Raw genomic sequence first — 12,837 nt, 5'->3', positions numbered from 1 at the left:
TGTGTCCGACTCTGTGCGACCCCACAGATGGCAGCCCACCAGGCTCCCCCGTCCCTGGGATTCTCCAGGCTCAAGAACACTGGAGTGGGTTGCCATTTCCTTCTCCAATGCATGAAGGTGAAAAGCGAAAGTGAAGACACTCAGTCGTATCCGACCCTCAGTGACCCCATAGACTGCAGCCTTCCAGGCTCCTCCATCCATGGGATTTTCCAGGCAAGAGTACTGGAGTGGGGTGCTATTGCCTTCTCTGAAGCTACCCTACACTGATAAAAAAAGATCAGATAAATTACAAAGAAGCTACTTCAAATTACCAAGTCCATTTTTCAAGCAGTGAGAACCTTTGAAAAAACTGTGGTAGTCTTTTATTTAACAGATTTCTATTGATCTTGTTGTCAGCATTTTATTTATATCTGCACCCTGCAGTGTTGTTTGCCTTGATTCTATCAGTTTTTTACATGTTTCTTACACATGTATGACTAACAAAAGGAAACATTATGAGGTATATAAAAATGGTCCAGGAATATTTTTGTAGATCCACAGCAGAACTGGAAGGCAATATCTTTGTTCAAGGTTTGAGGTCTTAACCAAGCACAATTAGCCTAACTGAAGATGTCTGTATTTTTGGAGACTTGTTGTCTTTCAGTGTGCAGAATTATGAATTAAGAGGCTTCATGCTTCTAGAAAAAGTCTTGTTAGTGATTAATGCATTTGACTGTAGCTTATACACATACTTACCATTCCCAAACCTCAAGCCCTCTTGTTTTCCTTACTTCAGTAAAAGGGATGCTGTTTGTACACTGTCTCCCAGGCTGGGAACGCAGGCGTCATTCTAGACTCCTCCTCCTTCCGTTCCAGTTAATCCCTAAGAAATCTCTGCTACTGTGTATTAATTCTTAATGTACTACTTTATCTTACCCAAATTTCTGGAAGAGGTACCTGCACTAATCCCTCTCCCTGCATTATTAACCTCTTCAAACCAGGAAGGGCCAGCTTTATTTCTGTACAAAACTGCTTAAAGTTGACTATTCCATGCTCCTCTCATTTTACATAGGATAAGCCTTAATTAGCTTGTTAGTCTGTCATACAGAGGCCTTTGTCTTGGCCTCCTCTTCTCCCTTTCTTCACTACCTGTGCCTGCCCTTCAGTTCATTATCCCCTGAACACTACAAATCTTTGGAATTGCATATTAATCAGTATGAAACATCTTTACCCTGCAAATGCTTATGCTCAGGAACTCAAATATCACGTAAGCTTCTATTTCACCTAAGAATTAATTGCACCCTTCTCCTAGGGCTCATAACATTTTGTGTATATGTACTTCAATAAAGACTATCATTGTGAAAAAATTACCTTTGTTAAACATTAGTCATTTTAGTTTTGAATCTTTCCAAATATAGTATAACAGGTATCCCTCTTTCTCAAGTATTCATTTGAAGTTTATATTTTTTTTCAGGATCTTCAAATCTTTACAGTAAAAGACCTTAGAAGTCACTATATCAAGAAAATATACACGCTTTCTTAGTTTATCAGTTCTGTTTACTTAAATTCTGTTGTAGAATCTAAGAGCTGAACTTGAACCTGGGGCACATGTTCCTATCACTGATATTTGGGTAATTCATTCAGTATCTGTAACAGTTCCCCTAAGTCTGAGGTACACTTATTTAGCTTTAGAAATACAAGGATCAAAAAGTAAAATAACTAGAAATGCTTTTTGTTAGTTGAACTGAAATAACTGTTACCAAGTGGTGCCATCTTACACAAAGAAAATGTCAACTTTTTAGTCTAAATCTTCATCCTTTGCATTTGAGGTAGATGATATTGTTTCACTGATGATCTAAGGATAACACTGGAATGTTGAGATTTTTCTCTCTCAATATTTTAGAAAATCAGTGCAGATTCTATCGGCGATGAAGGGTTCTTTGACCTATTAAGCCGATTTCAAAGCAATCGGATGGATGATCAGAGGTGCTGCTTACAAGAGAAGAACTCTACATCAGCTGCAGCGGCAGCTTCTTCCACTCCCCTCAAAAGGATGCTAAAAAGTAAGTTATCTGTGCCTCTCCTGCAGTTTGAGTATTCTCTTTGATATTCTTATAGTTATTTCTGAGAATTTAATTCTTATCATAGGAGGTACAATCAAGGAGCCTGAATCGAAGTATATTTGAAATGCTGGAATTTGTACAGCTTTAAACAAGGTTTTGTTTTAGTTCCCCTGAGTTTATCTGTATTTCTATCTAGTGCTGTGTACTTTCTAATAACTATATCATACTGCCTCCTGAGCTTCCTAGGGGTTGGGGAAAAGAAAATCTAACTTAACAATAATAAGGAAAAATTTTTAGTTATACATACCTTATGATTACATGTAAAATACGAATGTTTCATGCGTGGTTTAAAAAAGAAAAGCTTAGACAGACTGAAGTGGAATCTGTGGCTATGGCTGAACCTGAAGCTAAGGCTTGCCTGAGCCTTAGAAAGATTAAAATAGGTTGGCTACTTAAAATTTTCTATTTCAGCTATCAAAAGACTTCTGAAGATCAAGACTTGCCAGCAGCACTTATAGTTAGCTCAATGTCCTGACCAGAGCATGAAATAAAAATACTGTCCCATTCATCCTGGGCTGAGAAATTATGTAAGAAAAGCTATTTACCTCCAAAATCTAGCCCCATATCTTATAAAGTTGCATATTAGGTGCTATTAGATAAAGGGAAATACAGTCAAATCCGAATAACCATATGCAGTACTCTGAAATTGATTCTCCCTTCACCACCCATCTAGTCTGGCCCTAGCCTATCAGTGACGCTCAGCAACAGAGCTAAACTAGAGGGCAGGGAGGGCACTGGGACTGAATAAGGCAGAAATAAATTATATGTGTATAATATGCTTAAGTGACTGTTATTTTGGGATTTTTTTTCCCCTCTATCCATAGCACCACCAGTTTCTGTGTTGTCCCCCAACACAGATGAATTTTTAGACCTTCTTGCCAGCTCACAGAGCCGCCGTCTAGATGACCAGAGGGCCAGTTTCAGTAATCTGCCCGGGCTTCGTCTGACACAAAACAACAGTCAGTCAGTACTTGGCCATCTGATGACTAATGACAACAAAGAGCCTGAGGAAGACTTCTTTGACATCCTCGTCAAATGTCAGGCATGTCTGCATAGTTTTGTCATTCTGTATATAGCTCAGATGTTGTTGAGAACTTTTGCAGTATTATGATTCTAACTTGGGAAAAGCTCATTGTATATTAGTGAGGCAATCAGTTGATTATTCGGGGAAACATTCCCTTGTGATAGCTTCTTCTTTTGTGTTCCTTTTGGCTGTGAGGTGAGGTGTTGCTGATGACTCCCTCTGAGCTGTGGTAGACACCGCAACAGAGACCTGAATAAGGTAAAGCAGTGAATATTTACTGAAAGAGCATTCCGTGCAGAGACAGCATGTTCAAGGAATGGCAAGGTGGCTAGTGTGACTGGTATAGGGTAAAAGGTAGAGGAGAGCTTATAGGATGAGGATGAAGTAGTCAGAGCCTAGATCATAGACTCTTATAGGCCATGATGAGGTCTTGTATTCCAGATGTGACAGAAAGACATTAGAGGGTTCTGGGGGATCATCCTAACAACTGCTGAAAGAATGTGATGGCAAGGGTGTCAGAAGGAAACTAATGTGCTAATAAAGCAAAAAATATTGGTGACTTGGACTAGTGTGGTAGCATAGTGGTAAGTGGTCAGAATAGGGACATATTTTTGAAATTAGGGTTGGTTGGCAAGATCTGTTAATAAACTAGATGGAGGGCATGAGAAAGAGACTTCAGGATGATTCCTACCTTTTCGGCTTGAATAACTGAGTAAATTTCAATAAATTCAGTAAATTTTAGTAAATTCAGTGCCATGTACTGAAACAGAGAAGAAGAAGAAGAAAAAAAATCCTGGCAGAAGAAAAGCCCTGGACTATGGCTTCATGGGTAAATTCTACCAAATGTTTAAACAACACCAATTCCAAAAATTGAAGAAAGGGAACACTTCCTATGTCATTCTATGAGGCAAATACTGCCCTGATACCAAAGCCAGTTAAGACTCTATAAGAAAACTACAGACCAATATCCTTTTTGAATATAGATGCAAAAATTAACAAAATACTAGCAAACAAAATCCAGCACCATGTTAAAAGGATTATATGCCATAAAACTTGATGTGGTTTATTTCTAGAATCCAAAGATTGTTCAACATATGGAAATCAACCAATGTAATATACCACAATAATGAAATGAAGGAAAAAACAATCATCTCAATTGATGCAGAAAAATTATTTGATGAAATTCAACACATTTTCATGATAAACAAACTAGGAATAGCAGGAAACTACCATGACATAATAAAAATCATTTACCCCAGCTATCATCATATCAGTGCTCAGTATGTGTGATCATCATACTCAGTGAAAAAAGACCGACAGCTTCAGATCAGGAACAAGACATGGATGCCCGCTTTGCCACTTATATTCAACATAGTATCAGAAATTTTAGCCAGTTAGGTAAGGAAAAGAAACAGAAGGCATCCAAACTGGTAAAGAAGTAAAATTGTCTCTGTTTTAGAAATAACAGGGTCTTTGTCTTTTCCTTTGGCTGCACCACATGGCATGAGGGATTTTAGTTCCCCCAACTAGGGATTAAAGCCATGATCCTGCAGTAAAAGCATGGAGCCCTAACCACGGGACCACCAGGAAATTCCCTGGAAATGACAGGATCTTACGTGTAGAAAATCAAAGATTTCACCAAGAAAAAAAAAGTTAGAAAGTCACAAAGTTAAAAGATATAATATCAACATCCACAATCAGTTGTGTTTCTATAAGCTAATAATGAATAGTCCAAGGGAAATTTAAAAAAACCGTTTCAATTACAGTAGGCTGTAAGTAGTATCAAAGAGAATAGTTAGGAATTAACCAAGAAGGTGAAAGACTCATACAGTGAAAACTACAAAATATTTCTGATAGAAATTAAAGATGACATAAGTCTCACGTTCATGGACTGTAAGACTTTTTCCTTCAGTGACGCCTTTTTACATAAATAAAAAATCCATCCGAAAATGCAGATGGAATCTCAAGGAAACCCAAATAACCAAAACTGTCTTGAATAGGAAGAACAATATTGGAGGACTCACACTTCCAGATTTCCGAATTTACTACAGAGCTACAGTAATTAAAACAGTAGCCCAGAAGCAAACACTCATATATATATGGTGAAACAATTTTCAGCAAGGTTGCCAAGACCATTCAGTATGGAAGGAATCAACAATTGATGCTAGGAAAACTGGATATCTACATACATACATACCTAATAACCATATACAAAAATTAACTCAAAGTGGATCAGTGACCTAAATATAAGAGCTAAAAACTATAAAACTCTTAGAATAAAACATAAGGGGAAAGCTTCATGACTTGAGATTTGGCTATGGTTTCTTGATTATAACACTAAAGGCATAGGGAATAAAAAAGAAAAAGACAAATTGGACTTCATGAAAGTTTAAAACTTCTATGCAGAGACACTATTAACAAAGCACAAAGGCAACCCACAGAAAATATTTGCAAATCATGTAACTGATAAAGATTAATCCAAAATATAGAGAACTCCAAAAGCTCAACGACAACAAAAAACCTGATTCAAAATGGGAGAAGAACACAAATAGATCCTTCTCCAGAGAAGATATACAAATGGCCAGTAAGCACAGGAAAAGATGCTTGACATCATAAATCATTAGAGAAAGGACGATCAAACCACAGTGACATACCACCTTACACCCATTAGGACAGCTATCGAAACAAACCAAAAAATGCAGAAAATAGCAAATGTTGTTGTGGATGTGGAGAAATTGGCACCCTTGTGCATGGCAGGTAGGATTATAAAATGGTGAAGCTCCTATGGAAAACTCGATGCCAGTTCCTTAAAAAATTAAAAACAATTATCATATGATCCAGCAATCCCACTTCTGGGTATGACTGAAAACGAGGACATGAACAGATACTTGTTCACAATATGATACACCCATATTCACAACAGCCAAAGCTGGAAGCAACCCGAGTGTCTACCAACATATGACTGGATAAACAAAACGTGATGTACTTACACAATGGAATATTTTCGGCCTTAAAAACACACTACAACATGGATGAACCTTGAAGCTATTATGCTGAGAAATACAGTCACAAGAGGACACACTGTGTGATCCCACTTGTATGGGTCAGTTAAGAGAGACAAAGGAGAATGGGGGTTGCAGAGGCTAGAGGGAGGGGAGGCTGCGGAGTTGTTAATAGGTGTAGAGTGTCAGTCTTGCGAGGCTAAAAAAGTTCTGGAGATGGATGGTGGTGATAATTACACAATATGAATGTACCTGATACCGAACTGTACACTTAAAAATGGGTAAAATGGTAAATTTATGTTATGTTTATTTTATCTCAGTTTTTAAAAAAATGATTTACTGGAAGAGTACTGGAGAGCCTGATCTGGAAAAATAGGAATCAGTGGTCAACATGGGATATTAAAGTGATTTCAGAGATGGTGCAGTTTATGAGAATAACTGTCTGGCCTCTGACCATGAGAGCTAATGGATAAGGCAGAGGGTAACGATGAGAACACCAGGGGAGAGGAGGTCTAGGAACTGAAGTGCCTGAGTGCTGGATGAATTAGAGGACAATGACAGGACCAAGAACTGGGACAGGAGAGATGATGAAGAGTGAAGCAGGTGTGTGTGGGCACCAGCGTGGTGCTGACGAGTGGCCAGTCCACCACTGCATCCGCACGGGATCGCGCGGCTAAATGTGTAGGCACATCGGTGCACAGCGCCTGGCAACACAGAGGGCACTCAGACGTCAGCTGTCACAGTCCTACTCTTCCTCGTAGGCTACAATACCAGACACCATCCTGTAGACTTTTAAAGTGCTTTTATTTTTTATTTGATCAAAAACATTTCTAACATACTTCTAAGAACCATAAGCTAGAACTTAAAGATTTAAATGCTTAAGACCAAGGGTAGGCAAACTTTTTCTGTCAAGGGCCATATAGTGAAGTGTGAAGTCGCTCAGTCGTGTCCAATTCTTAGCGACCCCATGGACTGTAGCCTACCAGGCTCCTCTGTCCATGGGATTTTCCAGGCAATAGTCCTGGAGTGGGTTGCCATTTCCTTCTCCAGGGGATCTTCCCAACCCAGGGATCAAACCCAGGTCTCCCACGTTGTAGACAGACGCTTTACTGTCTGAGCCACCATAGAGAAACTATTTTAGGCTTTTTGAGCCCTTTGGCCTTTGTTGCAACTGCTCAACTCTGCCACTGTAGCAGGCAAACAGCCATACACAGTTCAAAACAAATGAGCACAGTGTTGAAATGAAAGTACTGTTGTTACAAGAACAATGGGCAGTGGACTTATGGTTTGCTGACCCTTGGCCAAAGACAGTGTTAAAAGGAAGCGATGCAGAGTTTCCGTACCTCACATTACCTTTCTAAAGATTTGGTAAGTTTTATTGGGTGATGCCTATTATGGTAAGATTATAATCTTGAGCTGTCATTGTGGACACAGGTGACCTTGTGTCTTAACTACTCTTACCAAAGCCATGAAGCTATGGCTATACTTCTGTGTACTATAACATAACTGGCATATTCTGATTATGTAAGTCATTTCAAAGAAACAATCTTACTAGTTTTCAGATCCAAAGACTGAGTAAATTTCTAAGCAGTTCTAAAAGGCAGTAAACATTTAAAGCTACACTTCTTATTGTGAATGGTAGACACAACATACCTTGGTGCTCACCTTATTTGTCTTTTAATCTCTTGTGAATTTCTAGGGGTCCAGATTAGATGATCAGAGATGCGCTCCACCACCTGCTGCCACAAAGGGCCCAACAGTACCAGATGAGGACTTTCTTAGCCTCATTTTACGGTCTCAAGCAAAAAGAATGGATGAACAGAGAGCTCTTTTACAGAGAGATCAAAACAGAGACACTGAATTTGGCCTCAAGGACCTTTTGCAGAGTAATGCTTTGTTGGAACTTAAAAATTCTGGGAAAAAATAAGCAAACCACTAGTATACTGTTGAATTTTTTTTTTTTTAATGACCTTATTTCCTTTCAGAACACTGCAGGGAAATTCAATCTACTACTTTTTTCCCCAAAAGGAGAAAGTATAGCACTATACTACAGCTTAAAACGTTTTTAGCATGATGTAAATATTTAACCTTCAATAGTATAGTGTTCACACTCCTCTGGACACTCACTCGTTTCTGAGTGGAAGTGTCTTGAAAGGTGCTTCATCAACTTTTGTGATTACTGCTTGGGATTATGTTCTTTGGCAACTTGTCAGACTCCTTTACCTAGTATTTGTAAAGCAGGAAGTTAAAATGAATCTAGAGTAGGATTTAATCCTCTTGTTGGGGTAATTTTTTTACTCTTAATTGATAATGGCAATTTTTTATACCTAACCATGGATGTAGTGAGAAATTACGCTGTTTCATAAAAATAATATACTTGACCAATGTGTAAAAAATTATATAGTCTGTTAAAGAATCTACATTTTTTTTCCCACTAAGAAAATCTCTATTTTCAATATATTTTTAGGCCAAAGCCATCATAAAAGAATTTAAGAATAAACTTGTTTTAGTGTGGTTTGGCCTCTTTGTGTAATTTTAAAAATAATTTATGTGCATACATATACATATAAGTACAGGTATGTATATATGTACATTTGTGTGTGGGGGGGTGGTGTTTGTGTGTGTGTAATGGTTTAAAATTGTATGTTCTGTTGCACAATACTATTGTAAAGTTTTTTAGGACCCAATGTCCAAAAAAACCCCAAAACCCTTATGCTGCTGCTGCTGCTAAGTCGCTTCAGTTGTGTCCGACTCTGTGCGACCCCAGAGACGGCAGCCCACCAGGCTCCCCCGTCCCTGGGATTCTCCAGGCAAGAACACTGGAGTGGATTGCCATTTCCTTCTCCAATGCATGAAAGTGAAAAGTGAAAGTGAAATCGCTCAGTCGTGTCCAACTCTTCGCAACCCCATGGACTGCAGCCTACCAGGCTCCTCCATCCATGGGATTTTCCAGGGAAGAGTACTGGATTGGCTTGCCATTGCCTTCTCCAAACCCTTATGTGACTATGTCAAAAACCTAGGCCACAAAAATTAAGTATGAAAGATGTAGGTTAAGCCCCCAGTTGTCATTAAGCCTCTTCCTCCTCCTTCCAGAAACTGAAGGTGTTTTACAAGGGGACATAATGTGACGTAAGTTTAGCAAAAGCAAGTCAACCAGGATGGGACTGAGCTGGGACTGGACTAAGACTGAATTGCGGAATACAGATGCCCACACCTGGAGCAAGCTGGCAACTCCTTCGCTTCTGGTTGCTTCTGATTCTGCACAGCTGCGATGGGAGCTAGGCCTCTGTTCATTCTAAAACTCTTTCAGGTGATTCTGATAGGCAATGAGAACCAGTTCTCCAAATGGCCAAGGTTTATTATATTATGTTTTATTTATTATATATAGGGTATAATGTCCTGGATTAGCACCTGTTTAAAACTAAAACCTGCACTTAAATTTTGTGGGGCTTTTTCTTACAAGCACATTTATTGAGCAAAGACAGCATACCAAAACACAATAATGTAAAAATAAGTGTTTATTTTGTGTAGGTCTTAGACCCCATAAACATTCAGTGTTAGCCATTCCACTTAAAAATTGCTTTAAAAAAGCTGTCTGCCTCAGTCTGCTATTCCTAAAAGCTTGTTACTATAATCCTTGACTTTAATGATAAATGTTGGCTAAACAATAAACAAGCCTATTTCTTTTAGTTACAAACTGACCTTGAATATTCAATTTGCTTTAATAAGTCTTCCCTGAACTCTGCTGTTATCTTCCAACAGCAGTACCTTGTTGCCTTGCTAGCTGTCAAAGTAGAGTTCATCCCCAAATGGTTGTCTGTAATGAAAGAATACAAAGGTGAACTTTTACTTAAATTTTCTTGTAAAGATTCATTTTTGGACTGATAAGCAGCAGTCAGAAGTGCAAAATAACATTAACTCTACTCTCACAGTTACAGTCTATCAACTGAGGATCCATTTCACCGCTCAGAGGATAAATAGCACCTTGGGAGCACATTCACCAGCAGAGTAAACAGACCTGGCCCCCAGAGGACTACTTTATATGCATCGATGTTCACAAGTCTATCCCAAAATGCAGACATCCTTACATGCCTGTGTTGTAAAGTTTTATATAAATCATTTTGCATTTATTGGAAAAAATTACCTTTCTGATGAAATACTAATGATGTTTTGCAGTATTAAGCTAGAAAATAATATTAACACAAAATTAAATTTGTTATAGGCATCTAAGTGATGCTTCTGGGATCCAAGAAGGGGTATTCTGCATTTCATGTAAAAAAAACATAGAAAAGCAAATGCTTTCAATCTTTTCTAAAAGAAATGCCTGCATGAAAATTTTAAAACGACTCGTATCATTTTTAGTAAGCAGCTGACTGGAACTTGTAGTGTGAAGGTTAAAAGAATACCCAAATGCATATAATTGTGGCTTCCTAGCTAGATTTCGTGCAAAATTTATAAATTGCTTTTTTTTTTTTAAGTTTAAAATGAAGAACAGTTTGAAAATCAGAATAACTGAAGTGTGGATTATATCACCTGTCTAGGGTTAAAAACCCACTCGTCTTTTATCATGGTATTTATCCTTCTCTTTGTATAGATCTCTAAAATTTAGATCTTCATATGGCTTGGACAATATGGTTTACTATACTGTAAGATACAGTAATATCTAATAACCTCAAATCTGGGATTCTAAGTAGCAAGGCACACAGGCCTTATAAAGCCTGTGTACTTATTTGCTGGGGAAATAAAGCCATTCTCAAAGTATGTAAAATTGAGATTATCAATTTAACAAGCTATGTAATCTAAATTCCCCTGACAGTCTTCAGTTCTGTCTTAGCTAAGGATAAAGTAAAAGGGTGATAAAGAAGCAGGCCCAGTAACAGCTGTAAGAGCTGAGCAATGAGGTTGGTTGGTGGGCCGCCTACAGGGGGTCAGACTGACACTGGTGATGCAGACTCCATGGCTGCTCTAAAATGCTGCAGCGCATGGCTTCAGGGGCAAACCTCAAGGGTAAACTTGACTACAGTGACTTTCCTTCAATGTTGATTTTGAGTAGCTACCATTTTTAGAAACATTCTGGGTCCGATGCACAACTAAGAAATAATTCTATTAACTAAAGTAGGTATCACAGGACTTCCAAAAGGCAAAGCACACTTTGGTGAGTTGGTTCCTATACATGCCTGTAAACAACTTCTTTTTCAATGTCCCCTACCTCACACGGTCTTTTTCACGATTCAAAATCATTAATACCTGCCATATGTTCATCTATGAGATCCTGTTCCAAAATTAACACTTCAAAAACTTTATGGGATGCATCTTAATATCAAAGAAATGAATTTGGACAGAGATACATGCACACTTGTTAATTCTGATTGTCAGTAAAAATACTGATGTTTAAAGTTGGCATCTATGTAGTAAATATCAGAATATGTGCAGAAGAAACAGCTGTGAAGAGATTACTTTACAGAACTTGAAGACGACCTCAGAACCGTGGCCCGTGTCTGTGCTCCTCTAGCCGCACACTTCCACTGCGGTGCTTGCTGGGCTGCACGTGCTGCCTTCCTCTGGGCCACCTGCGGCATCAGTCCTAAGCTGGGCCTTCTCCACTGCAGGGCAACCTTCTACACCCTCTGACACCTTCTGGCCAGAGACGGGCTTCGCTGGCTGGCTGCTTTCGGTACTGCTTTCTGTCGGAGTGCTTTCTCCTGGGATTTCACCCATCTCTCTGGGCTTCGATTCCAAATTAGGTGATTTAAGCTACAAAGAAGAGAATTACAGTGTTGTAATTGTTCAATTAACATAACATGAAGGTTTGTAATATACGTGTTCAACAAGTTCCCACAAATCTGTTATAGCAAACATTGAATTCTTTCAAGTCCTTGTCCCGGTGCTGGACTGTAATTAGATAAATGTTAAGCTTTACAGGACTGTCTATGGACATAGAAGACAGACTTGGGGACACAATGGGGGAAGGAGGGACGAATTGTGAGAGTAGCACTGAAACAGACACTGCTGAGTCACTTCAGTCATGTCCGACTCTGTGTGACCCCATAGACATCCAGCCCACCGGGATGCCTCATCCCTGGGATTCTCCAGGCAAGAACACTGGAGTGGGTTGCCATTTCCTTCTCCAATGCATGAAAGTGAAAAGTGAAAGTGAAGTTGCTCAGTCATGTCCAACCCTCAGCGACCCCATGGACTGCAGCCTTCCAGGCTCCTTCATCCATGGGATTTTCCAGGCAAGAGTACTGGAGTGGGGTGCCATTGCCTTCTCCGGAAACAGACACTACCACATGTAAAACACAGTGGGAAGCTGCTGCCTCACACAGGGAGCTCAGCCTGGTGCTCTGTGATGACCCACAGGGATAGGATGGTGGGGAGGTTCAAGAGGGAGGGGATATATATATTCTTATGAGATTTACCTTGTTTTACAGCAGAAACCAACAACTTTGTAAAGTAATTATCCTCCAATTAAAAATAAACATTAAAAAAAGAACTCTCTATGGAAGAGTGGGACACTCAGGATATGCTAGGTGGTCTAGTGACCCAGCTTAGGAAGGGTCAGGAAGACTGGTGACCAGTACTGTAATTCCTCTTGCCTGGGGAGAATAATTCATTTGACAAATGTTCACTGAGCATACCTTAAGTTATAGGTCCTAGGGATACAAAAGACAGCAAGAAAACTCCTGCCCCCTTCCCTGAACTTCAGTTC

General features: G+C 39.2%; 2 protein-coding genes across 7 annotated transcripts in view; one reads left to right on the top strand and one right to left on the bottom strand.

The window, feature by feature from the left end:
- GPSM2 (G protein signaling modulator 2) overlaps positions 1-8,643 on the top strand; it is a 53,969-nt gene extending 45,326 nt beyond the window's left edge. For all 4 annotated transcript variants that reach the window (XM_019956952.2, XM_019956951.2, XM_070785984.1 and 1 more), the window contains 3 exons: positions 1,883-2,042; positions 2,927-3,144; positions 7,828-8,643. In XM_019956952.2, coding sequence (XP_019812511.2) covers positions 1,883-2,042; positions 2,927-3,144; positions 7,828-8,055 — 606 coding nt within the window. In that variant the 3' untranslated portion in view covers positions 8,056-8,643. The remainder of the gene's footprint in view (positions 1-1,882; positions 2,043-2,926; positions 3,145-7,827) is intronic.
- Positions 8,644-9,628: 985 nt separating this feature from the next.
- The window catches only part of CLCC1 (chloride channel CLIC like 1), a 41,923-nt gene continuing 38,714 nt past the window's right edge, over positions 9,629-12,837 (bottom strand). For 2 of the 3 annotated variants that reach the window (XM_070785986.1, XM_019956948.2), the window contains exon 11: positions 9,629-11,882. In XM_070785986.1, the coding sequence (XP_070642087.1) occupies positions 11,637-11,882 (246 nt within the window). In that variant the 3' untranslated portion in view covers positions 9,629-11,636. The remainder of the gene's footprint in view (positions 11,883-12,837) is intronic. The other variant, XM_019956950.2, reaches the window with a different exon arrangement.

The sequence above is a fragment of the Bos indicus genome, chromosome 3 (assembly GCF_029378745.1).
Source record: "Bos indicus isolate NIAB-ARS_2022 breed Sahiwal x Tharparkar chromosome 3, NIAB-ARS_B.indTharparkar_mat_pri_1.0, whole genome shotgun sequence".
Taxonomy (NCBI): domain Eukaryota; kingdom Metazoa; phylum Chordata; class Mammalia; order Artiodactyla; family Bovidae; genus Bos; species Bos indicus.
The sequence above is the reverse complement of the archived record's forward strand: the minus strand, read 5'-3'. Positions and strand labels throughout refer to the sequence as shown.